The following is a 27,715-nucleotide window of genomic DNA, read 5'->3' as shown; positions in this document are numbered from 1 at the left end:
GCAGTTGTTCAAGGTCAAGTCAGGGAGGAAGATTTGAGCGGTCTTGGTTTACGTACTGTGCTAATTTTCTCGATTTTCTAGCTTATATGGAATCTCTAATACCAGTCATCAACAAACTACAGGACGTTTTTAACACAGTGGGTTCTGAAACAATACAACTGCCTCAAATCGTTGTTTTGGGAACACAAGTAATTTTGCAGTTTATTTTTTCAATAAATTAATGAAGTAAAACTTAGCTTTAAAGTTAAATTCTGTCTCATATGTTGTAAAAATATCATATGAAATTTTATAATTCCAATTTGCTCATGGAAAGCTCTTGTGTTTTCACATGTAATGTTTCTCGTCAATAAAACTTCGGATGTAATGGTAATGTTTAAGATCATGGAGATTGTCCCCTATATGAACTAATATTTTGAACTACGTATGACGTTACGGTTAGCTCCTCTGTGTGTTCTTTGTGGTATCTTAACAAGGGCCAGCTTGTATCTTCTGGTTGCTTTGGACGGGATAGAATCTTTCGCTTAACGGGCTTATGTACCTAATAGCAGTGGATCACCAATGTCCCTAGGTAGGAACATAGGTATATTTAACACCAAAAGGGGAAATCTTAGTAATCTAAAATGCTACCATAGATCCTTAAGGATAGGTCTAGCTTTCTCTTGATAGACTACTGGGAAGTCGCTTGAACCAACTCAGCAGAGAATTTCAGAATTTGACTTGAGTCAACAAGTGTCAAATGTATTACTCTTGGTATTTTTTGAGGATCAGTTTGGAGGAAAGGAATTCAGAATGTTTGAACGATTTTTAGGACCTAAAATCACGCTTATATGCAGGTGTCCTGCGTTTGATTTTTGAGCTGTATGCTTATCCTCAAGCTCTTAGTTTTAGGACAAGGTCTGCAATGTTTTTCTAATCTTCTTAATTTTTTTTAAAATTTTTACTCAAGTCAGTCAGTGGACCGAAAGTTTCCGTCAGTTGATTTTTCGATATAAAATATTTAACCTTTGTCGTTACGCTCTGTTTTCAGCTTTTGAGCTGAAATGTTCACATCCTCTAAGTTTTTCTAACTTACTTTTAAGGAAAAGGGAAGGCATATCAAGTCTATAATCATTTGTTAGCACCTTATTCGTTATGATCAAATGGTCTGCCAGTCTATAATAAGGTAGCTTACATTGATATAATTCGCGATTTCATAGTATCAAAGGTATATGACAAACTTCCACAAACAGGTAATAGCAGTAATAGGTACTTGTAGAAATCCGCTTCCCTAGAGACTCCATAATTCGTATAGGTCATTCAAAGAGGTTATAGATTTGGTGTTTAAAATAAATATTGTTAGTAGGCTTCACAGCCCCTAAACGCAGCTTCATACCGAAGGATTGGTCTAAAGTCTGCGTGCAAAGATGAAAATAAAGTAGTTTTACCGTGTGAATTAAATTTCATTTCAGTCTGTTTTGCCTACACTTAGCGGTAATCAGATTCTTGATTTCACTGAAGTTTATATACATCCAATTGATATACCTTATACAACATAATGAAAAGGTAGTCAGTGTATGACGTGTCGTGGTATGAAAGAAGGCTGTACAAGACCGGGATCTGCTGATCATTTACGATTCCCTGGTTAGGGTTTCAGAGATAGTGCAATACTGGCTTGGAAGGCTACCAGATATGTCTGAAAATAGAAGCCAGTGGTGGGTCTGCTATAACTTTCTCTTACTTTCTTCATATAGGTGTGAGGAACTTGTTTAACCGAAAGAATCCTTTCTAGTTGTATTTTTCGTAAGTGAACCGTTCCTGTCATTATTACCATTGTTGCTAGTATTTTTTCTTTCATACACTAATTTCTATCCATTTTTGTTCGTTTTTTATTATTCTCACCTTTCTTTATCTTCACAATCTTGTTTTTATTGCGCCTCATATATTCTGGTGCCTTTTTGTACAAATGTTTGTGCTTAAATAAACAAAACAGATAATGGAACCCGTAAAGTATATTATCAGTCGCTATCAGATGTAACTATAGGCTGTATGTTATTTTTTAAATCCAGCCGAGTAATCGTATAAAAATCCAGTAAATCTTCAACTCACCAATTCTAAACGCGGTCAGTTTTTTGCTCAATAATTTTCCTATTATTTATTTCGGGAAGGCTTATACTAAGAGCGTTTAACTTCCAGTTTCTAAATCCCTGGTTCCAACCTCTCATCACCTTAGGTCTGAGCAATCAGGCAGTATCATTAGCCCTCACAATTCGAGTGTGGTTCTTACCCCAGTACCTGGTGAATACCAATTTATTTTTTTAATAAAAAATTTACATACCTTTGTCTAATCGCCAACAAACTATTGGTAAGCTTTACAATCACTGTGACCACTAAATTTGTTCGAGGAACACATTGTTAGCAACATGAAATCACTAACTGCTCGTCCAAGTCGTATGTATATGCTCAGATTTCCTGGTTTTGGAGACTACTCGAAATCAGTGGTTGGTCAGTCAGTCAGCTACAACGTAGGACCAGGCACTTATATGCATCGATCCAAGTTGCCACACCTCATTAGCACAACAAGATGAATACCGAATTCATAGTTGTTACTTCAATAATAGTAATATATAAAAGAAAGATAGTGTATAAGGATATAATGCAGAACGAAAGAATCAGTTGGTAGAAAGAAAGGTAGAAAACAATTCTAATCTCGCGGTTTAAGGAAAGACAGAGATTGTATACACCTATACCATTGTGATCGATTCTGAGCCATGTCACCCAGGGTCTCCAACCATTGGTTACGATAGTCACACGGACCCCAACCAACTAGTTTGCATCTACCAACATGGCTCACATCAGAAGTTAGTGACTTCAAGCACTGATGCCACGTTTTGGTTTAGTCGCCCTCAACTTTCTTCCAACCATCTACAACACGTGTTGGCATTGCATGTCGTGGTAATCGACGGTTGGGTTTGCGTAACACTCTGTGGTATTGAACATCCAACATTAGTGTTGATTTTGCTTTAGTGCTAATTATTTGAATTATATAAGTTTTTCACTTATTCTTCAAGTCCTTCGTGGTCCTCACAGTAAAACGGCTATTTTTCTATTTTTCTCTCACCCCCGAGTTTCTAAGTGAATAAAGGGAATAAAGTGATTTTCTTTCTAACTCTTATCTCTTATTTAGAGCTCTGGGAAGAGTTCAGTCCTTGAAAACTTAGTTGGTCGAGATTTCCTGCCTAGAGGACATGGAATTGTGACGCGGCGACCACTTGTTTTACAACTTATCCATGTAGATGAGTCAGACCATGCTACACGGGTCGCGGAAGGTGATGGTACTTCAACCGAATGGGCAACATTCCTACATACGAAAAAGATATACCGGGATTTCGATGAAGTTCGTAATGAAATCAAAAGCGAAACTGATCGGGTTGCCGGGGCTGGAAAAGTATGTTTCGTTTAATTTACTTTCGATATGGGATATATTATTTTTACCTTACGCTGTGTAGTTGTAGCATAAAGTGTACTGATAAATTATTTGAATCAATACATGATGATTCAGTGATGATTTTTTGCAAAGCTTATAGTTTCATGCAAAGTTTATAACTAGAGAGAAATCAGTACGCAAAACAATTGACCACCACGTTTTGTTCTCTTGTAATTTGTTCACAACGAAAGTATTGAACACAATATTCAAGGAATTGAATTAAGATTCTAAACTTGATGAATAAACACTAGTAGGCCAGCTCTTACTGACTTACGCCTGTTAACCCTCGTGGAGGGGTATAGGCTACCCACTAGTATTCTCCAACCAAATCTGTCCTGGACTCTCGTTCCCAACGATTTCCTATTACTATTATTATTATTATTATTATTATTATTATTATTATTATTTAAACAAAGGGGCACTGAATACATATGCGCCACACAAGCCATTTGATTTATGTGTGGGCTGTGATACTGCTCGGGCGCCCAAACCGAAGCAGGAGGTTTTCTTAGGGAGCCATACCCGGAGCCTTCGACCTAAATGTCTGATCCGCAAGGCAGTGGAGCAACGTAAGGGGATTCAGCCCCATAGTAGCCGGTGACCAGCGATTGGTTCATATTCCATTTGTTCTCTTAGGATCATGGAGCCCATGTGCACCATTGGTTTCGTTTCATTTTAAGAGTTTCTACTGCGTTATCACTTAATTTGTATTACAAATCTCGTATGCAGACTTTCCAGTTGCAGTCAGTTTTACTAGGCGTTAAATTTTAACAATTCTAGTAAAATTCTTATATTAATTTTAGGCTGTAAGCTCCGAGCCGATCAACTTAAAAATATTCAGCCCACGTGTTCTCAATCTCACTTTGGTCGATCTTCCTGGCATTACAAAGGTTCCTGTTGGTGACCAGCCTGAGGATATTGAAACATTGATCAATGATTTATGTCTTCATTACATTAACAATCCTAACAGTATAATTTTAGCTGTTACACCGGCCAATGCAGATATGGCTACTAGTGAAGGTCTTAAGCTGGCCAAAACAATCGATCCTGATGGTAAGTCATGTCTACTTGATAGAGCATAACACACGTAAAATATGTTACCCAATTATCGAAGAAGCTAAGACAGAATAATATTTTATAATGGGCGAAATTACTTATAAATCTGTCCTTGATAATTTGAGATTAAATTAACTCAGTTTTTTCTAGATTTTCATGAAATTTCATTGATCATATTTTTAATTTAAGCATTTCAATGATAGATATTGTTAATGAATGATATTTAGTTTGTAGTTCAGTTGTTTAGTGCATAATATCTTGGCAGTTAAAGTAATCTCCATTAGGGTCCAGGTACACGTAGTTATTAATTTTATTAAAACAACGTAGGACCTAGTACGTATATACATCGGTTCAAGTTGCCATATCACATTATCACAGTTAGATGAAATTGTTAGGACGAATCCTAGATTAGTAGAGGTAGTAACAGTATAAGTGGTAATAGAAAAGATTAGTATCGAAGATACAGTCCAAGGACATATAAATCAATGGAATAAAGAAAACTATGAGGAGTTCAGAAGCTTAGAATCTGGTAGAAGACAGAGAGTGAATACACCTGCTTCACTGCGAACGATTCCGATCCATCTCATTCAAAATCTCTAACTATTTGTTAATCACACGGATCCCAACCAGATAGTCTACACCTATTAACATGGTTTAGTCCAATTGTCGATGACTTGATGGACTGATATCATGTTTTCGTTTGACCATCCCTAAGTCTCTTCCAGCCTGCTCCTACACCAGACAATAACGCCTGTCGAGGTAAGCTTTGGCTGAACATGCGTAACACATGTCCAAATCACACCGGTTGATGAAGATTTACTACCTCACTGATCGACTTACTGTCTTCACCCAACAGCCTACCTCCAACCCATTTTTTGCTTACTAAGTAGTACACGAGCAATGCTTCTAAGACACGTATGATCGAATACTAGTGGAGTGCTACACAGTATACTCATCTTTTGGTTGGTAGAAGAATTCATTGCCTACGCCACAGATTATTAACTTCGAAACATTACGAATCCCATCGCTACCTGTTAAATATATTATAAGAATCAGATACTGTGTTGAATCATTTATAGTGGAACTAGTATATACAAATGCCAATCAAACATCTCAGTCCCAGATACCAACGTATAAGCGTACAGACAATTTTGGGGTTGGGAGGATAATTTCGTTTCTGATAAACCCACATACTGTTTCTTCAAGTCCCGATTGATAAAATTGAGATCCAGTGATACCTTTTGGGGAATATTTGTCATAATACTGAACAATACAAGAACAACAAGATTTACAGAATAAAATGAATTTATTATGCTTTGAGGCTTTTTATCATCTGCTAATACCCTAAAGTGATAACGAACAAAGATTTGGGATACTTTAGTTAGTACTATTGGGACGAAAGTTTGGGATGCATTAAACTGTTAGAACAATAATGCACAAAAGTCGTGTCAGATATTATAGTCGAGATAGATGCATATATTTTGCGTGAAAATTTAGTAATGTAAATTAGGCTAGGTGAGCGAGATGTAGTGATAATTACTGAAAAGAACAAGTGGTTACATAATTAACCGACACGTTTAAAAGAAATCAATTTAATAAATGAAAGTTAGTGTTTGGTCAGAAATGAAATTATATGTTAGGTGCTATTGTTTCTCGATAGTTATTTCTTGCAGAACGAAGTGTTTATTACCCTCTCCTTTATACACAGGTTTTAAACGTTTGAGGGGAATAACCTCTCCTAAGTAAATAAATCGTGATTTTTCTCATTGTTGACTATTCTTAAAGTTTTAAAAATATCCACTTTTATCCATTATTCATTAACTGGAGATATTTACGTACTATGGGTTTTTTAAAAATTTTGTTTATTCCACTTAGGCCGCCGAACTTTATGTATTCTAACTAAGTTGGATCTAATGGACCATGGAACAGACGCCCACGATCTTTTATTGGGGCGTGTTGTTCCAGTTAAACTCGGCATAATTGGTGTTGTCAATCGTTCTCAAGCCGATATTAAGGCGGGTAAAAATATTGACGAGGCATTACAAGATGAAGCCAGTTTTCTGCAACGACGTTATCCATCTCTTGCTAGTAGGAATGGCACCCCATTCTTGGCACGGACATTAAATAGAGTATGTTATAACACTATTGTATTATAATTTTATATATGTAGGAGTTTTAACTACGCTGTGCTAGCTGCTACCGAATAAATTACTCTCCAATCTGTAAATCATCTGTTATTGAAAAAATATAATGTACACCACTTCCGTTGTATGTGGGTTTAGCGTAAATCATAGCAACTAAATGAAACATTTGTGATCAGATCTTTTAGTTCTGTTCATCCAACTGCGAACTGTATACTAACGCGTTTAGGACGTTGACTAGTCACAAGAGAAGTAAAGGCAGAGAGATTTAGTAGTATGGGCAATGAACGTTGAAAGAAAACACTCAAATGTCTGATACAGAATTCCTACACCTTTTTTGTAATAAACTTCCTACATCCATAGATCATCAGACACTGAAAAAGTAAGAAAACTGCAAGTTTCTGTACATAAACCAACACCTATTTATTTCGTTATGATCTGATATGGTATTTTGTAGACTTCTAGATCAGCTGTATAATTTGTTAACAACTTTTGTGTTTGTCTAATCATATTAGAAAAAAGTGTACCCTTATAGGAAATTAGCTGTTGTTTAGGTATTAATTTGCCGGAAGATGTTTAGACATATTCAGAATTTTGTAGAAATTCAGGATTTCGATTCATCCATCTATTAAATCATATTATTGGCTTGCCTGAGACAGTGATTTAAATGAGCTCAATGTTTACTTTTCTAATACTACATACTTCCTATTTTTTTTAAATTCTATGTAAAGTGGATGTATAATTTTAATTTCATTAATCGATGCAGATTATATTCATGAACTTTAGAGCGATATTGTTGCGTACTTACGCCTGTTACTCCTAATGGAGCATAGGCCGCCGACCAGCATTCTCCAACCCACTCTGTCCTGGGCCTTCTTTTCTAGTTCTATCCAATTCTTGTTCATTTTTCTCATGTCTGTCTCCATTTCTCGGCGTAATGTTTTCTTTGGTCTTCTCCTCCGTTGGCCTTGAGGATTCCAAATGAGAGCTTGCCTTGTGACGCAGTTGGGTGCTTTCCTCAATATGCGTCCTATCCACTTCCAGTGCTTCTTCCTGATTTCTTCCTCCTCTTGGATCTGGTTTGTTCTCTCTCACAGTAGGTTGTTGCTGATAATGTCTGGCCAACGAATCCAAAGTATTTTGCGTAGAAAGCTGTTCCCAAACACTCGTATCTTCTGGATGATGGCTTTCGTAGTTCTCCAGGTTTCCGCCCCATACAGTAGAACTTTCTTGACATTTGTATTGAAAATTCTGACCTTGGTGTTGGTTGACAGTTGTTTTGAGTTCCAGATGTTCTTCAATTGTAGATATGCTGCTCTTGCTTTGCCGATCCACGCCTTCACATCTGCATCAGATCCACCGTGTTCATCAATGACATATAAAGGTTTTTACATCTTCCAAATCTTCTCCGTCAATTGTGATTGGATTGGTGCATGCTGTATTGTATCGGAGAATCTCGCTTTTCCCTTTGTGTATGTTGGGACCTACTGCTGCTGCTACACTGGTGCGATAGAAGAGCCAGATCATCTGCAAAGTCTAGGTTGTCCACTGTATCCCATGCTTCCCCCAGATGTTGACGTCTTTATGAATCAGTCGATCACCAGAAGAAAGAGAAAGGGTGAGAGTAAGCAACCTTGCCTGACACCGGTTCTTACGTCGAACAAGTTTGTCAGCTATCCTCCATGCACGATTTCGCAGTTTAATTTATCATAGGAATTCTGTATGATGTTGACTATCTTCTCAGGCACGCCGTAATGTCGATAAAGTCTCAGTAGTTTTGTCCTGTTCACACTATCAAATACTTTCTCGTAGTCAATGAAGTTGATGTAGAGTGACGAATTCCATTCAATTGATTGTTCCACAATGATCCGTAGTGTTGCAATTTGGTCTGTACACTATCGATCCTTATGAGATCCAGCCTGTTGGTCTCGGCGATGGACTTCTATGGAGTCCTTCATTCTGTTTAACAATACCCTGTTGAAGACTTTTCCTGGTATTGAGAGAAGAGTGATGCCTCTGTAGTTCTCACACTTGCTGAGATCGCCTTTCTTTGGTATCTTGATCAGGTGTCCTTTCCAGTCTTTTGGTACTTGTTCTTCATTCCAAATCTTATCGAAGAGAATGTGGAGTATCCTTGCAGTTGCCGCTACGTCTGCTTTTAGTGCCTCTGCTGGAATGTTGTCCGGTCCTGCTGCTTTGCCACTCTTGATTTGTCTGATGGCCATGCTGATTTCTTCAATTGTTGGTGGGCCAACATTGATTGGGAGGTCCGTGGGTGCTGCTTCGATTTTGGATTGGTTTATTGGGGCTGGTCGATTCAAGAGTTCCTTGAAGTATATATTAGTCGTAGGTCCTGCATTAAATATGTTTACTTTCTGCGAGATTGTATTTTGAATTTTCAACACTGCGTCACGCTAAACCACTTTGTGAAACCTACAAAAATAAAAATTTACCATAAAATTATAAAACCTAGTCAGAAATATGTCATATTAATTCAGAATCGATTACCAAAACAACCAATATAATCAATTGTCATGAAATTTTACTGTATAAGGTCAGCTCACTGAAAGCTCAGTCAGGCACCTAAAAAAGGACAGTAAATTCATTTTATCTAAATTATTTTCTGCATCTGGTAAGTCTCATTTTATGGTAAACATTAATCAATACTATGTATATTTTGTACTAGAAAACATACTTTAATAAATTGGAATTTTGTGTAATAGTAGTCGTAAACATCAATGTTCTAGGAAGTTCTGCTGATTTATTACAAGTCAATGTTACTTTATGATTACGTTTTTATATTATGTTATATTTTTTAAAGCTTTTAATGCATCATATACGGGATTGTTTGCCAGACTTGAAAACACGTGTGAATGTAATGGCTGCACAATTTCAGAATCTTTTAAATACATTCGGAGATGAAATCGAAGACCGAGTAAGTTTATCGCTTTATGTTTACCCTTCCCTTAGTCTTATTCTTCATGAAGTAAAATACTTTCACTTGAAGTTCCCTATTATCATCCATTTTTTAATATCGATTCAGCGTATGTGAAAATATTTTCATGAATTATGCATCGAATGTAAATAATTACATTTTGTTTCGTAGCATGAAGCTTTTATTTAAATGTGGCCAATATTTTGGCTAACACCTGGACTAATGATAGTTTACTTCCAGTTTTTTTTGTTTATTATTCTTGTATTATCCTCTTTACTACTATTTTTCTGTCGGGTGATTATTTTAGCTTCATAACATCTTTTAAGGTGAGAAAATGGAAATTCGGGATCTTTTTGCTATTTTATCGACTTCATTTCTCTATTTCTAATATGTTCTTGAACATAGTTTTACCAGGATAATATATTATTCGTTATCAGTATAGGGTTGTGGAGATTGTTACGTTTTAATTAAGATCATGAAGCGATTGATGTTACACCACCATTGAAAACCCGGAAGCACTGGACTGCCGTTTTGTTCTAATATGGGACTCCTCAGCACTGCGATTCCATGATCCCGAACGCGGACTCAAACTCAAGACTTTCGGTCTCATGCGCGAACGTTCAACCTGTTAATTTTTACTTCAATTAGTGGAAACTTATGCATACTATCTATATCTAACTATATATCCATTACATGCAAATTTAAGATAAACTTATTACAAATAAATGTACCCGTTTAACTTGTTGATTTTGTCAACAAGAAAAAGAAATTGAAACAATGAACGTCACAGCTACATCAACTAAAATTCCTCTAAACTCGTAAGCGGATCATATTATTTTAAATCCTGTCTAAAATTTTCAGTCACATTGTGAAACTCACCATCCTTCTTATACAGGGTAGCGTTTAGTGTTTCTAACCTAGCCTCCTGCATTAAGTTTGTTAATTATAGTTCTATTAAATACTGTCTACGGTGCCTGTGATATTAAGTTGGCTGACAGCTCCCTACTCACTCAGTCAGTCAGCTAAAACGTAGGACCAGGCACATATATGCATCGGTCCAAGTTGCCATACCTCATTAACACAACAAGATGGACACCGGATTCATAAAAGTAGTTAATTCAAAGGTGGTAATATATAAAAGAAAGATTGCAATAAGGATATAGTACACGAAGAAAGAATTAGTTCGTAGAAAGAAAGATATGAAGCAATTTTAATCTCTTATTTTAAGAGAAGACAGAGAGTGTGTACACCGACGCCACTGTGATCGATTCTGAGCCATGTCACCAAGAGTCTCCAACCATTGGTCGCGATAGTCACGCGGACCCCAACCAAATAGTCTGCATCTACCAACATGGCTCAGACTAGAAGTTAATGACTTCAAGCACTGATGCCACGTTTTGGCTTGGCCGCCCCTAACTTTCTTCCAACCATCTCCAGCACCGGTTAGCATTGCACGTCGTGGTAATCGGTGTTCAGACATACGTGGCACGTGGTCCAACCATCTTAGTTGAGGAAAATTTACAACCTCATCAACTGATTTACCATCATTCCCTAATACCCTGCGTCTAACTTCACTATTACTTACCCAGTGATCCTAGCAGATGCGAGCAAAATTTCTAAGGCATCTGTGATCGAACACTAGTAGCTTACGAGCATCTCCTACCCTTACTGGCCACGTTTCGCAGCCATAAAGTAGAACAGGACGAACTGCCGTGCAGTATACTCGTCCTTCGATTGATAGACATATCTCGCTTTCGCCATAGATGACGTGAGTTGGCAAAAGCCAAATGAGCTTTTCGAATCCGTGCTGAGATTTCGTCAGACACCAACCTATTAGGGCTGATCGGACTTCCAAAATCAATGAAGTTGCCAACGCGTCTGACCACTTCACTCCCTATCCTTAGTTCAGGTATTGACTCAGACCAGTCCTGAAGCAACAACTTTCATTTAGAGGGAGAGAAGCGCATTCCAAACATTCTGGAATTGTTGCTTAGTGCCACCAGAAGACTGTGCATCTTATCAGCGTCCCTACTCACTGACTTGTATTAGCTTATAATTTCTTTTTACAAGTTCAGAAAATATTCCTAATAAATAACTTAATGTACGACGTTTTTAAGCTATCTTCGATTAATGCTGTAGTGAACGAAAACATAAGGCTGGACAATCAAATGTATCTGAACACAAAATTACAAAATCACCTTAGTAAAATTTGAGAACCATACAGTAAATACTTAATTTGCAAAATATCAATCAATCGTCTCCGACTTCACTGTTCCCTCATTTCCACACCGAACATCCTCTGTTCTCGTTCTCTTTTCTTCGATCTTCTTAACCCTCTGCTGCCAGGTATTTCACTTTCAATTGATGATACATATTACTTATATCTATCGACATCTGTAGCACACACCACAATGCTAAAGCAACATGATGCTTCGGAATGAAAGAAGGCTGCTTCACTTCTTATTTTCAGGCGTTACTTAACGAGAATAAATATCATTGCATAAGTATGTTAATAGTTCCGTTTTTGAAATATTAGTTATTGTCGTTTAACGAAGGCTTAGATAACGCATTAGATACTGGATTATTAAGTACAGACCGGATTTTTTCGAAGTAATCAGTCTAATAATGTGAGTATGTTTATCCATCAGGTCGTCAAAGCCCGTATTACAAACGAATAGCTATCACATTTCTTGAAATAAAACCTGTCTTTGTCTTCGATTTTTTTGACTAGAACTGTTTTGTAAAGTCGTCTACTATTGATGAGATGTACTTAAACTTTCATCTATATATCCATGACCTGCTTCGGTCTGGGCACCCGGGCAGTATGACAGCCCACACACACACAAATATGGTGTGGCGCATATATATTTGGTGCCCTCTTGTACCAATATTTAATGTGTTGAAATAAAATAAAATAAATATATTCATGAATGCCACAATTAGAGTAAGATTCTGTGGCTAATAGTAATTGACGCTTAAAATCTAATTACATACATAGTATTTAAAGTGAATTTATTAATATGATGATTGCGTCTGCTTTACACCTTAGAATTCTAAAGAAGTTTTATGGAAATCGGTAATTCTACTCACCTTCATTGGTGTATTTTTGAGGTTAGCTGAAAGCCCCATATGTCACAGTATTTATTGTATTACTGTCTCTTCTTGTGGCCAAATCCAATTCTAAATAAATCTATTTTTTCAGAAGTTTATTTTTATAATGGTGTAAATCTTTTAAAATCATGAACTTCATTTATTTCGTCATCCCTTACATAAGTAATACAACGCGCAGCAGTTCGTCCCGTCCTACTTTATGGCAGTGAAACATGGCCGGTAAGAGTAGAGGCTATTCGTAGGTTACTAGTATTTGATCATAGGTGTCTTCGAAACATTGCTCGTATATCATGGGACCATCGAGTAAGTAACACAGTTGTTAGGAGACGGGTACTAGGTAAGGATGGCAAATCAATTGATGAAGTGGTAAAACTTCATCAGTTGAGATGGCTGGGACATGTGTTACATATGTCCAACCACCGACTGGCTCAATGTGCGATGTTGTGTTGTATAGGAGTAGATTGGAAGAAAGCTAGGGGCGGCCAGACCAAAACATAGCCCAAGTCCATGAAGTCACTGACAAGTAGACTGAGTCATGTTGGTAGGTGTAGACTACCTGGTTGGGGACCACGAGATGATAGCAACCGATGGTTAGAGACCCTGAATGACATGGCTCAAAATCGTTTGCAATGGCGCAGGTGCATCCACTCTTTATGTTCTCCCAAATTCTAATCTTCTGAATTCTCCTTGTCTCTTTTTTCCTCTTTCCAAATTTGTTTCACTGGATTATACTCTTTAAATAACATCTCCAAACCCTAATCTTCCCAATTACTGCTTATACTCTTGCTACCTCTACCACTACGGGATTTGAATCGACAACTGCATCTCTGTGCTAATGTGGTGTGGCAACTCGAACTGATGTACGTACGTACGAAGTTCTACGTTGTTACTGATTGACTGGGAAAATTTCGCTAATTAAAGAAACAAACGATCTCTAAAGTTTTATATATCACATAAACATGATGACAGTTAGACTGTATATACGGGTCAACACGAGTGTCAAATTGACTCTTCAAATGTTCAACTACTGATTTTCTGCTACTCACGTTGCTGACTGTATGTATGTCAGTTTAACAAGTTCCTATTAGAACGTTTACAGACTATTCAACCTGGTTTAGCAGTATTGCATTTTGTCAACATTTTTAATGACCTTTGGAATCAACTATTGAATCCGAAGAGCCTGTTAGTTTACTACATATGGAATGTATGGAGTTAAGTGCCATTATATCAGATTATTGTCTGTTCATCACGCTTCCTGGTACAATGTGACACAAAGTATCTTGACCCCAAACCGGTTGCAGTGGCTCAGATTTTTAACTTAGGATTAGACTTTGTAGCTATTACGCTATTATTTTGTTTTATATTTATATATTAATACCTATCCAGGTGCTTCTTCTCCGGATTGTTTCTATTATTTCTTATATTCTTCCTCTTCCGATACCTTTATAATGTTTTTATGTACTTTCTGTGTGGTGTGTCTTGATGCGTATCCTGTATTATGTAGCGTTATTGAAACTAGGAGTAACTGGAATACCCAGGGTTAAAAGTTCGAATTTTAGGATGACAATTACTTAATACATATAGATTTTCCCGAATTTCTAACCAGTTCTAAAGTGTATGTTACGTTGATTTTTTCAAATATTGCTGTATCTTTGTGAGGACCTTGTGTCCTACCGTCATAGCATAGCGAGTAAATATGTTTCTAGTTGATTACACGTTAGATGTTTATCATGGTAAGCAAACAAATGATTCAGATATAAAAAACTATTCTTTCCAGTTAATCCATTGATTTTATTTTACTGTATAACTTGATTGCTAACTTCCAAGCCTACCTGTATATTATACTCAGTTATTAGAATCATTTTGACAGCGAGTCAGAAAGTAGGGGAGATAGAAATTAAATAGGTCATTGATTTTTATTATAATTCACTGGAAATCCACAAATAAAACTTAATGTCACTGAATGCTTAACCTGTTTGTTTGCAAACTTAAAGGTTCAAGTGGGACTTATTTTTTAAAGTAAATATAACCACAGTGATCGTTCATAATTTATGTGACTTTTAATGGTTGGGAAGACTTTCAAAGCCATAGCGATTACTGAAGATTCCGTTGTTTAATCAGGATTCGTAAAAAAACTAAACAACTAGAAAACTAATCTACACGAATTGAATCGGTCGATGCTATTTGATAGTGTTCTGTTTGAACACACATAATAACTAAGCCTTCCAAGCGATAGACTGTATTTTTGAAGCAATTCTTAACTCAATAACTCGGGAATAGTTATGAGAACTAGCATATAGAGTACTAGCAGTTTCCATTTTAAATCAATCGATTCAATTTAAAAGTAACTGTAGTTATTTGCGGCTACATTTAGTAAGAAGATTGGTCTGTCGCTCTTTAACTTTATTTTTGGAGAATGTAACATACTATATATATTCAATATTTTGATTAATAAGAAACTTTTCATGTATGTAAAAATTCGAATTCGCCCAATTGAATCTTATGTGGTTAGTTGCAGATGTCTATGCCAGTGAGGAATTAACTTGTGAATATATTAAAACCCAACTTTTTGTTATATCGTTGCGAAGATTCAGAAATTCAACTCTTCTCTCTAAGCTTGTTTATTAGAACATCACTTATTGTATATTTTAACTTTATAGGGACAACTTTTGCTGCAGATTATTACAAAGTTTAATACTGCTTATTGTAATACAATTGATGGAGTTGCGAAAGATATTGAAACGACTGAGTTGTGTGGTGGCGCTCGTATTTGTTATATATTCCATGAAACTTTCTATCGAACGTTGAGTAAAATCGATCCTTTGGGTGGTTTATCAACTCTTGATATTCTAACCGCAATACGAAATGCTACCGGGCCAAGACCTGCTCTATTTGTACCAGAGGTTTCTTTCGAATTGTTGGTAAAACGACAAATCAGGCGTTTAGAAGAACCGAGTTTACGATGTGTTGAATTAGTCCATGAAGAAATGCAACGCATCATTCAACATTGTGGTGCTCAAGTGAGCAATATATTAAATCTAGATATTTTTCGGCGTTATTCTATTTTTGTGTAACCATTCTATATATTTGGAAAAGATATTGTGAAACTGCTATTTAGCTGTTTACCACTATAATTGTATATGTTTCCTATCCTTTTGTACGACAGTCGTTGGCTTATAGTTGTAGCACTTTTGAAAGCCCACATTAAGTGCCAACTTTTTTTCTATCAATCAAACTAGAATTCAAATATATTCATATGAATAAATAGTGTACGTTAAATTTTGATCGTTGTTCGAAAATAACAATTAACATGGCGAAAAATGAATTTCTGACGTTTTGCTACCGAGTGTAAGTCGTCGCTTCAAAGAATGGATGAATAGAATTAAGCTAACATAATATTTTATTATTATTACTCGAAACGTCTGAGATTCAATGTTCTATTCATTGGAACATTAATATGTTTTCTTTATTATCATAAACAATGCACCCAATACTGGACCTTTTTTTATTTCCTCTAATTTAACCTTGATAACAATACAATTAAAAACAAACATTTTGACCAGAACTTTGGTAAATTATCCGATTTCTGAGTAAAAGTATTCAAATATCTATTCATATTTGCAGAACCAATAACCATTATTCAAGCTTCTCATCTATGAAAACTTGTTTGGAAACAATATCGTTTGGATCACTTCAGTGTTACCTTTTAGTAAAAAACAAAAAACAAAATGGCTTTCCATGATAGTCAGAAGCAGTATTTGTGAAAATACGATACGCTATCATTCTTTGTTACACTTCTGTTTCATTTCTCCGTGATTTGTTCAATTTACTCATTCCACTCCTTAAACATTGTACTACTATGCACCGTTCATTCATCGTTGTTTTTACCTTTCAACAGACTCTCGAATAATAGTAATTCAAGCAGCTACTGGTTCTAATTGGAAATCACAAGTACAACCCTTTCAGATAATTACCACGATAAATCCATCAGTCAATCATAATCAAAGTAAAACCAAACAAAATCTGCTTCATCCCAATTTGTCATGCTAAAAAAATTCTTCTTTGCGCATTATATACGAATGATTTAGTGTGACAAATAGGATAGTTTAAGGATAGTGAATTTACAAAGTAAGAGAATATAAAGAAGGCTTACTAACCTGTGTTGGTCGTCCCCGACGGTGCATCAGTGGGTTAATAAATGTGTTTGTGAAAAATTCTTGTTGCTAGTGCAAATAGAGCTAGTTAGTGGTATAAAGCACTCGTAGACACAAATTTACGTGTTGAATGTATTCTGAGATCTGTAGTCTTTTTTACTTCATTCTGATCAGAAAGAGTTAATACAGGTGTGAATTCTACCTAAAAGTTAAGTCGTAATTCAAAGTAGATTGTAGAGTCCTCATGGTTGATGTTGTCCAATTGTTTATAACAACATCTAAACGTTTAATTCCTGTATTAATATTTTGTATGTAAGCATGCATTTATATTCGACAAAATAAACCCATTTTTCTAGCCAGTGGTCCGGCCCTTAATCTTAGTTCATTCAGTGGCGTTTAAGTTAATAATCCGATCTCGTAAACAGCGCCCATCAATCGATCAACATCCATAACTCATTCATCATTAATCCTAAACCACAAAACAACTAGATTTGTTCAGTTGGCCGAACTACAGGTTATTATTTATCAGTATCCAATTATTGTTGACATTTATCATTGATTTCCTTAATGGTTATACTAAGTTGTACAAATTCATCTCAGTTTTTTCATTTACCTATAGCAAGAACTCCTTCGGTTTCCGAAACTGCACGAACGTATAGTCGATGTGGTCACTTCTGTATTGCGCCAGCGCCTGCAACCGACCAATCAAATGGTTACTAATCTGGTCGCTGTTGAGTTAGCCTATATAAATACTCGACATCCTGACTTTCTGGAAGCGCTAAGTACACATCGGCAACAGGCTCCAGGATTAGAGAATCTGGTAATTTTTTTCTGATTTCGAAATTTTTTAATGTCCATTTTAAAACTTCAAACTAATTTCCTATTAAATTGTGGGTCACTTTTCATACTGACACTATTTTATGTAGTGTATTAATGGTTTCTGTAATTTATTTTTAGTAGTTCGCTAGCTTAAAAAGTCCTGCTTGACTTTCACCTAAGAGTTTGAATCCCAATTTTGTTTAGGCAGTTGGGTAACATCAGTAGCCTTCACAAAACTGTATGACTCAAAGCCGAGCGCATAAATCCGTATTTAGTTAATGGATTAAATGTAATTATTTTATCCAGTTATTAATTAAAATTGTGTCCATTATCTGTGATTTTAATATATCTCTGTTAAATATGGTTTATAGCTTAAACACTTAATAGTTGTAAAATAAAAAATCTCAGGTTCATCTAGAATGTTAGTTGTATATTTGATAAATAGTTACTCTAATATTATTTTCAAAACAATTATCGACATCAAATCTTGATTTTACTTCATGACCTATTACGTAAGTACTGCATCAAAATTTGAGTTATTTTCCTTTATCTTAATTTATTTCACACAATAAATCGATATATCTAAAGTCTTTTTATTGATTCAGAACTAAACTTTATCTATTGGAAGTGCTATGAGCGCCATATAGTTCAATTAAGAAATTACTAACAATCAATGAAAAACTTGTCAGTATTACCATCACTATCATTAAACCCTACAACTTGACTAGAATATTAAAAACAACTTTTCCTTATGCTTACTTGTTTACAGTATAAGTGAATATATTTCATTTAAAAAGCAGTCTATCTTTTGATGACAAAAACTGCTAAAACCAATCGAATTTTCGCTTCAATTTGATCCCAATTAATAATTGATTACGGCTTTGTCCAAGTTGTTATAAATTCAGTCGTTGATTATTGATTATATAAGAGTGAATTTATCGAAAGGTTATGCAACCTAAAAATAGTCGAGACACAGAATTTTTTTACAGAGAATAATATTTACCGATGTCCAACCAAATTAGGTGAACCAACTGAATTATTTTTTTGTCTATTTATGTCAACAACAATACGTTAATAACGAAACTGGATATGCCGTTCTTTGGAATTTCAAGTACATATCGGTTGATGATATCGCAAACCATTATCGAGACGTTATTTTTCAAATTGCTTGGAGAATTCTTAAAAGTCAATAATGAGTTTATTTAAGGTCACTGCTTTTTCGTTGGCTCTCCACTTTTCATGTTCTATGGTTGGTTTCAGTATCTTTACAACCGTTGTCCTCTTTTTATGAACGTTAGTGCATGATTCGTTTTCCATATTAGATTAATACTGTTGTATCCAAAAGTTTAATCATTATATACGCTTTTCGTTCATACTTGGACCGTCTCTGCTACCTTGACGTGGTGGTCGGGTTTTCCTTTCGCAATGAACCAATCGAGCTATACTGGCTGGAACAGTCGTTCTTCAAGGTCCTACCATGCCAGACAGGTCGGTTGAAGGGTGGTATGACTAAAAGCAGCAAACCCAAGGTCCGGGGGCGAAGTCGTACTGCTGACTGTACAGAGGTGTGAAAGCAGTAAGGTGTTTCCTCCAGACAACCAGCATGACAACGATGCTGCCTCCCCACAAGGAGGGCCCTAAAAATGCACACCTCGCTTTATCCCACAGATATCCGTTTCTGGCGGTAAGGTCTCAACAAGTACGGAGCTAACACGAAAATTACTCACAAAAACGTCGTATGTAGCCGCCGACCTTAGGCAGTGCGGTCACACTCTCAGGTCACTAAGACCATTCCTAACCCAATTTCCTTTTCAGATACTTCTAGAAGAACCCTCCCACAGTTTGGGAAGCCGGTAAGTGATAACCGCCACCATACCTCTAACAGCATTCAATATCGCGGTATTCATAATCAATATCCCTCTTCAATTTCTATCATTCTTCCTGCGTCGACTTTCAATTCTAAACTTCTTCTTTTGATCCCCTCCTCCTTCCAATGGATTTCTACTAAGTTTATTGCACTGATGGATTCTCGTAGACTCATCCCTTCAGGTCCTGAACATGATGAATAACGAAGTCCAATCAGATCTAGGTTAAAGAAAAGATTAAGGGACGGCCGTTAGCAATGATGGGCAACGAAAGCAAAAGAGAAGGATTAGTTTTACTAACATAGCATCTAAAATACTGGCCTCAGTAATTATCGGACGCCTAACAGAGAATCGTAAACTGCAAACACGAGAGAATCAAGCTGGCTTCAGACCTTATCGTAGCTGCATCGACCACATATTCACCATTCGTCAGGTTCTAGAACAGGCATACTTACGGGCATCCAAAAATGGTGGTCTTTCTTGACTTAAAAGTAACATTTGACTCGTTGACTGAATTTTCGGGCATTGATCTCCCATCAGGAGGTCCACTTATCGACTTTGAATACGCTGATGACATAGTCCTGTTTGGTAAAGAAGCTGATAAAATACAGTCTTTTGGTAGCACTGAGCAACAATCTCAGGATGTTTGGGATACGTCTCTCCTCCTTTAAATGTAAATTGTTGCTTCAGAACTGACCTGCATCAACATCTGAACCAAGGATAGGGAGTGGGGCAGTCGAACGCGTCAACAAATTCACTTATCTTGGAAGTCTGACCAGCCCTAATGGGTTGGTGCCTGAACACCGATTACCACGACGCGCAACGCTGACAAGTGTTGTGGATGGATAGAAGAAAGTTAAGGGCAACCAAACCAAAACGTAGCATCAGTTCTTGAAGTCACTAACTTCTAGTTTGATAGATGCAGACTGCTTGGTTGGGGTCCGTGTGACTATCGTAACCAATGCTTGGAGACTCTTGGTGACATGGCTCAGAATCGACAACAATGGTATAGGTGTATACACTCTTTGTCTTCCCTTAAATTGTGAGATTAAAATTGCTTTTAACCTTTCTTTCTATGAACTAATTCTTTCTTCCTGTACTGTATCTTTATATGCAATCTTTCTTCTATATATTACTACCGTTGAAGTAACTACTTCTATGAATTTGTTGTTCACCTTGTTATTCTAATGAGGTGTGGGAACTTGGACCGCATATATATATATATATATATATATATATATATATATATATATATGACTGCTCCTACGTTGTAGCTGTCTGACTGACTCGTACTAAGATTTCGGGTGTTCTTATCTGTTGTTACCTCAGATTTTAGAATATATGAATATTCACCAACTTATAAATGTACTAATTTTTGAGTTCAGTTTGTTTCATTTGGTATTGTTAACATAAATTTGCTAAATCTTTATTTACCTGTTTTTTTCTCCACTTGTCTAAAATTGACACTTACTAGCGATTAACATTTATGACTGTGTACACTTTTTGTGGTTATTTTCATTGATATCATTATGTTTTTCTTTTAACTTCATTTTTAAATATAAATATTTATTTTTACTAATTGTGTTCTATTTCATCAGTCCTAACTAGTACCTACCAGCACTACCCTTCTATCTTGAAATGTCAATTTCTCCGTTTTAATTACATACAATCATAAAAAATTCTCTGACGATATCATGTGAAATAGTGAACGTTGATGTGCGGCCACTATGTCTGTTTGTCATAATACTTTATGTTGACCAACAAACCTCTATACTTATAGAGACTTACTCTTGTTAGTAGGTTTCTCATGGTTTCGTGACATTTATTCATACATATTTCTTGCCTCATGTCAATGATTGGTGTTTCCCCATTATCTAAACCTGTTACATTTTATACTGATTTTTTTTGCCAGTCTCTTAACGACCAGCCGGCAACACAGGGATCATTTTCAGGATCTTCACTTCGTACCATTACTGCTTCACATTTGACTCGTCGCCTACCTGGAACTCTTCAGCACGAAGAACAGCCCGGTTCTCTTAATATTAATGGTCCATCCTCAGATCAAAATCCAGAGAATCTGCATATTGGACTAAGCCTTACTCCGGACATTGTAAGTTTTTTCTGCCTATTGTTCCTTTGTGTTCATGTCACTTACGCCTGTTACCCCTCGTGAAGGAGCATAGGTCGCTCACCAACACTCTCCACCCAACCCTGTCCTGAGCCATCCTCTCCAGTTGCTACTCATTTGTTTCATGCCTGCTTCCGATTCCCGACGTAGTGTGTTGTTCGACCTTCTTTCGTATTACTAATTAGATCCAAATATCTTTTACTGACTTTTGTTTGTTTTACAATTTATCAAGACCGTAATTAGATTTATGATGATCTCTTAGAATTAGGTGGATATGCTTTACTTTTATTGTTATAAAATTTAAGAAAATTGTCAACCTTTTTCTTATGATTTTCATTCGTTATACACGTTTATAGATTTTTGCACTAAATGAATAGTTTCTCGTATATTGTCATTGACTAGTGATTTTCTCCTGTAACTGCTACACTAAATATGTTGAAAAATAAGTCAAGTGCTTGATCCTCTTAAATCATCCTACAAAATTCGTGCATAACAATGTATTTTGTTTCCCATTGTCCATGATATTGGTCAATTTAGCACAGTGATAACAAATATATTTTTTCTGTAGTATGTTATATCAAATTGTAAAGTTTGACTATTTGTGTCGTGTTTAGCACATAGTATTAGTTATTTGGTTCATTTAACGTTATATATGTTCTACAACACCACATGATGCTTTTTTAGTGCACATTTTACGTTACTATTCATTTTGGTTGAAACAAAGTACAGTGTGTACAACACACTAAGAAACGCTTCTTGAAATGAATTATTAGGTAGGTATGATATGTTTCTAGTGGCAATGAATTAATATCATAAAGATTCGCGACAAATCTTTTATTTACTCAGTTGTTTAAAATGACGACTGAACTGGTCATATTGCGTGCCAGTGCTCATTCGCCATCTCAAGATCAGACAATAGGTGAGACATTATGAAAGAGGCACGCTATTGGAGGAAACCGATCATTTTTGTATTTAAGGTGTCAGCCTATCTGTCCTTGTTTAAGTCAGAAGGACGAATCCATGCGTTCCAGTGGTTTGTTTCATTTGATTTCCCGTCTAACGTTTTCTAGCCTTCTCACTTCCATAGCACGTTGTGAAAGCATCTAAGAAGTCTCCATGTGAATCGGATGTCATGGTACACAATAGGAAGTTGGTGTGTTATCAGCACTATCCTTGATTCTTGTTTTTATTTTCCATCAGGAGACCGTTTTTGACTGAATAAATGCCGTCTTCAAACCTCTCTAAGAGGATCTACAAAAATAATCCCTCTATTTTTAAGAAACTGATTATCTATCTATACTACATGAATATCTAATTAACATTTCTTTATCAGTTTCTACTGGTCACGAGTTTTCTCACATTAAACTTTTTAACCATAGATTTAATTACTAGCTTTAAGATAGTATTATGTATATTTTTAAGATCCAGACACTATATGATGATCATATCGTTTTTACAGTTTAATTCTGGCTTACCTACTTCAATTTTCCTGGTTAGAGATTATTGTTCATCTTTGAAGGAAAGTTATTTTTCAGTCTGATATACGAACCTGGAACTACATATAAACAGGTCATATTTATTGTATTATATTTAATACTATTGATTTTATATTTTTCCCATTGTTTATCTTCTCTATATTAGCAAACGGAAGTTCAACAGCATAAGCTAACACCAAATGAACGACATGATTGTGAAGTTATTGGTTAGTTCAATAATATATATTTTAATTGTTAGAACTTGTAAAATAATGTTTATCTTAATGTTTTGTTATTAGTTTTGGCACTCGATGTCAGCTTCTTATATTGAATATTTTAAACTATACTTTTAGATATTTAGAGCTCATAGTCGAATCCCAAAATTGGAACCAAGTTTCTTAGCTTCATTATAATATGTCACAATGGAAAGAAGTGTTTTGTCAACTCACTAAAGTGACTAGTTATATCTGTTGTGACTTTAAGCACGGCTAGTTATCACGTAATTTATTCGCCAATCGAAATACGATTTATTCAATCTTAGAACTGTACTAAACCAATGACGTCCAACCGGTATGATCAGCCTAGCATCCTTATTGGTTCTTTGTTTACTTAACCCGTTCAACTGAGTCCAGAACACCAATAACAGCTTCCACTATGTGAATCATTTATTTCAAACATACTTGGTTTATATACAAGCCAAACAGACTGGATCACACCATAAGATAGGAAATATCATTTATACAAGATCAAGCCAAAATGTGGCTGTGACCGTGGGAGACTGTAATCAATAAACTGAACATAACTTAAGAACAGTAATTCGTACAATAATAATATATAGGTCATATATATATATATATATATATATATATATATATATAATATTAGTCCATTAATAGTTCTCAGAAATTCGTATTTCAATCTTCGCTAGGATATAACAGTATCACCAAGTTTTTACTGTTTTCTAAACTTTGAAGGTTCACCATTTAATTAAACTAGTTATAGGTGCTGTACTTCGGGTTCATATCCGTGACGTAAGAATCAGAACACAAAAAAGAAAACAAAGCGAGAAGTGTAGAGAAATCTTGTACCGTCTCAAGAAAAATCAAAGTATTATCACAAAATAGTCATATATTTCAGATCAACTTTCTATGAATGACAGGAATTACATAACGTACTGTGGGTATAATTTATTAAGGGTAAACCAGTTAGAATTTGAGAAAATTACTTATGATGTTGATGGTTTATATATTCTAACTGTGAAATAGTCACCATTCAATATATCATCTTATTCGTGGTTGACACCCAACAAAACTTGAAAAAAGTACAATATGACTGTTATATGTATTCTGAAGCTATCGAGTGAAGACTACTCACAGTCGACAATTCTTGTTAGCTTGATAAATTTAGGAAATTGACGTATCTGGACCTTGTTAAAATCAATTAGACATGTTAAGTTCCCTTTTCAGAACAAATTTCCCTGTTAAGTGCTTTTTGTGATCAAGGTTAACTGTCAGTCTATTTAATTGCTTAGCTAACAATAATGTAAAGATTTTATTATACAATTTTCTGCTTACGTAAATTCACATAAAGCGTGAACAGCGATCGTAGCAAAATAGCATGAATTCATTTATTCCCCGGAATCTTTTTAATCTCTTACATCTTAGAGATGGTAGTAACGATTATTCGCAATCAGTATACATACTTTTAACTATTATTGAGGCTTCTGACCACACAATTGAGTGACTTGTAGAATCTGTCTATGAAACTACAAGATTATTTGCAATGCGGTATTGTTATCATGAAAATATGTTCAATTCATCATAAACTACAATTTGAGCACATGTCTAGTCAAAGAAAAATGTTTTCTAAAATAAATATATTTATTTACAGCAATGTATGGTAACCTAATGGCTATATCGAATTACTGTCGGAGACAATACCAAAACAAGAACAACAAACACAAAAAGTAATAAAACAAACTTTGAACGACTACAATAGGGTTAAAACTCATTATTGCAAGTATTTAGAATATGTGATCGCAATAATGAGTAAACTGAATGTGTAAATATTATACCTCGGATAAAGACACTATGCTATACGCTCAAAAGTTATTACGATTGAAACCGGTTACTGAATATTAGTAAGTAGTATATTATTATCTCGAAACGGAATGGAAAAGACATTGCGGAGACAGAACTCACTTGACACCTACTTTGTATCATATTAATGAATTTTATTGAAACAGTCAATAAATATGAAAGGATTATAATAATTTTCAGACGGTTGTTTTTTAATTAATGCGGAATTTTTTAAGGGAAAATATTTAAAAATCATGAAAATATGCAACTAGAAAATGAAAATGTCAAAAATTAAGCAGTAACGACTGTAAAAAAATAAATTAATGAAGAATTGAATAAGTAGAGCTCATAAAAGATGCAAGAATAAAGCATAAAAATTTGTAATCGAGATCTTGCAATAAAATGTTTGATATTCGGTTGTGGACATGTTGACATTCCAAAATATTCGAAAATAATCAATACGCAATTAAGTCATTTTTTAAAGTTTTTTTTATTGAAGCTATCTCTATTAAAAGGTTGGGACTGACTACGGTTGTCAGTGTCGTACTATTATCCTGATGATTTTTTATTGTTGATTTATTCAAAATAATGATGATATTACTTCTCATTCAGATACTATCACCAAACATTTTATTAGTGTCTCTTTTTTTTCTCCCTTTAGGGAAACTTATTCGTTCCTATTTTCTAATTGTTCGAAAGAACATACAAGATACTGTTCCAAAAGCAATAATGCATTTTTTAGTGAATTTTGTTAAAGATAATTTACAATCAGAACTTGTCGGTAAATTGTATAAACAAGATGAATACAATACATTGTTACAAGAAAGTGAACGAGTAGCTCAGCGCCGAAGAGAAGCTTCCGAAATGTTAAAGGTAAATAACTCATAGTCTACATAGTCTGTTAATTCAATAACTATATGTACCAACTCATTTGTAAGATAACACCGAGTATTAGGATTACCCTATACACCTACATCTTCTAACTTATTCCTTTATAATTACTTTTATAAAAACTTTTGAATTCATAATTTTGCTTTCGCTCAATCAGTATTTGCCTGCTTATTATTAGAAAGCGGATATATATATATATATATATATATAACATGGAGTTATAATGAAAAACCAATCGATAAGAAATAATTCTCTGTATTCGTGTTTTTCTAAATAGCAGTTCATACTATTCCGTAAATCTTTCCTGCTCCAAACCGTAGGAAGTAAAATGCAAATATAAACTGGGTTTTATATTTGTATGACAATATCTTTTAGTTTATATGCAAAAGAAATCTGATTTGATTCGTACTAATATACTGTTTAAATTTCTTCTTATAGGCTCTTCAGAAAGCCAGTATGATCATCGGTGAAATTCGTGAAACACATTTATGGTGATTAAATATTTCGGTATCATTGTTTGATTTTCAACAATAACAATAATTTACGTGTTTCGTTATTTCCTTCTTGTATTTCTAATATAATTTTTCGTTAATTAAAAGTATACATGTAGGCTTTTAACCGAATCATACTACGTGTGTGTATACATTATTTCTTTTGTGCCATTTAATCAACTATATCCATCTACATTTTGACTGTTATTTCGAAGTTCTTATCTGTTGTTATCTATGCTACCGTTACCACTAATACAACAACTAGCCAACGCACACTAAACTCACGTATCATCTTATAAACTAACCTAGCATAATAAGCGAACTATAAAAGATTTACTGTTTAGTAGTTTATAAGACTGATTATCATTCTGAAATGTCTTATTGTTTTCTTCGTAGGTTCCTTTTGTTTGTTATTGTGGTTTTCTCTTTAATTGTAGAAAAAAATGTACATCTCTCCTAACCTGTGTTTGTAAAAAGGCTTTCTATACTGTAACTGTTCTGCTGTTGAGAATGTAATTATCTAAAAGAGCTATTATACATTTCTAACACACTCAATGATCTTAATTCTGCTAACTTTTCTCCCCGGTTTATTGATTATAAGCAGTCCATTTTTAGTTATACTTATTATGTATTTTCTGGGAGAGAGGGTATATAAATTGAGGTTAGTTGACATGATATCCTTTATAGTACTGCCGTGTCTTAATTTTAACCTGCATAGTCCGATATCCGCGGTAACTTCAGAACCAGTTGTGCAGAGGTTGAAAACTGTAGTCTTATCAATGTTCAAATAATAAATTCGGATAAGCTATGTAGATGATGCATTCGTCATTCTCTTTAAGGATCAGTTGGAAAATATCCACAGTTTCATCAACGGCATCTTCGATAACACGAAATTCACGTTAGAAGCGGAATAAGACAACAAACTACCATTTTTTCACATATTGATCATCAGAAAAAAATATGGAAAGACTGAAAACTTAAATCTATCGGGAACCAACACATACTGCTCAAATACTCATTTAAAACAGCAACAGTCTACTTGTTCACAAAATAAACTGTATACAAAGACTATTGTAGCACCGCCGTTGCGCCGCGAAATAAAAGAAAA

General features: G+C 35.1%; 1 protein-coding gene across 1 annotated transcript; it reads left to right on the top strand.

The window, feature by feature from the left end:
• Window positions 1-27,162, top strand: DNM1L (Dynamin-1-like protein). Its single transcript, XM_012939402.3, has 11 exons — window positions 1-188; window positions 3,164-3,424; window positions 4,267-4,516; window positions 6,395-6,648; window positions 9,482-9,595; window positions 15,367-15,726; window positions 17,480-17,680; window positions 21,457-21,654; window positions 23,314-23,374; window positions 25,887-26,098; window positions 26,555-27,162. The coding sequence occupies exons 1-11, from the start codon at window positions 87-89 to the stop codon at window positions 26,609-26,611; spliced, it is 2,070 nt and encodes a 689-aa protein (XP_012794856.3). The 5' UTR covers window positions 1-86; the 3' UTR covers window positions 26,612-27,162.
• Window positions 27,163-27,715: the final 553 nt, after the last annotated feature.

The sequence above is a fragment of the Schistosoma haematobium genome, chromosome 1, assembly GCF_000699445.3.
Source record: "Schistosoma haematobium chromosome 1, whole genome shotgun sequence".
NCBI lineage: Eukaryota > Metazoa > Platyhelminthes > Trematoda > Strigeidida > Schistosomatidae > Schistosoma > Schistosoma haematobium.
This window is presented reverse-complemented; position numbering and strand designations above follow the sequence as displayed.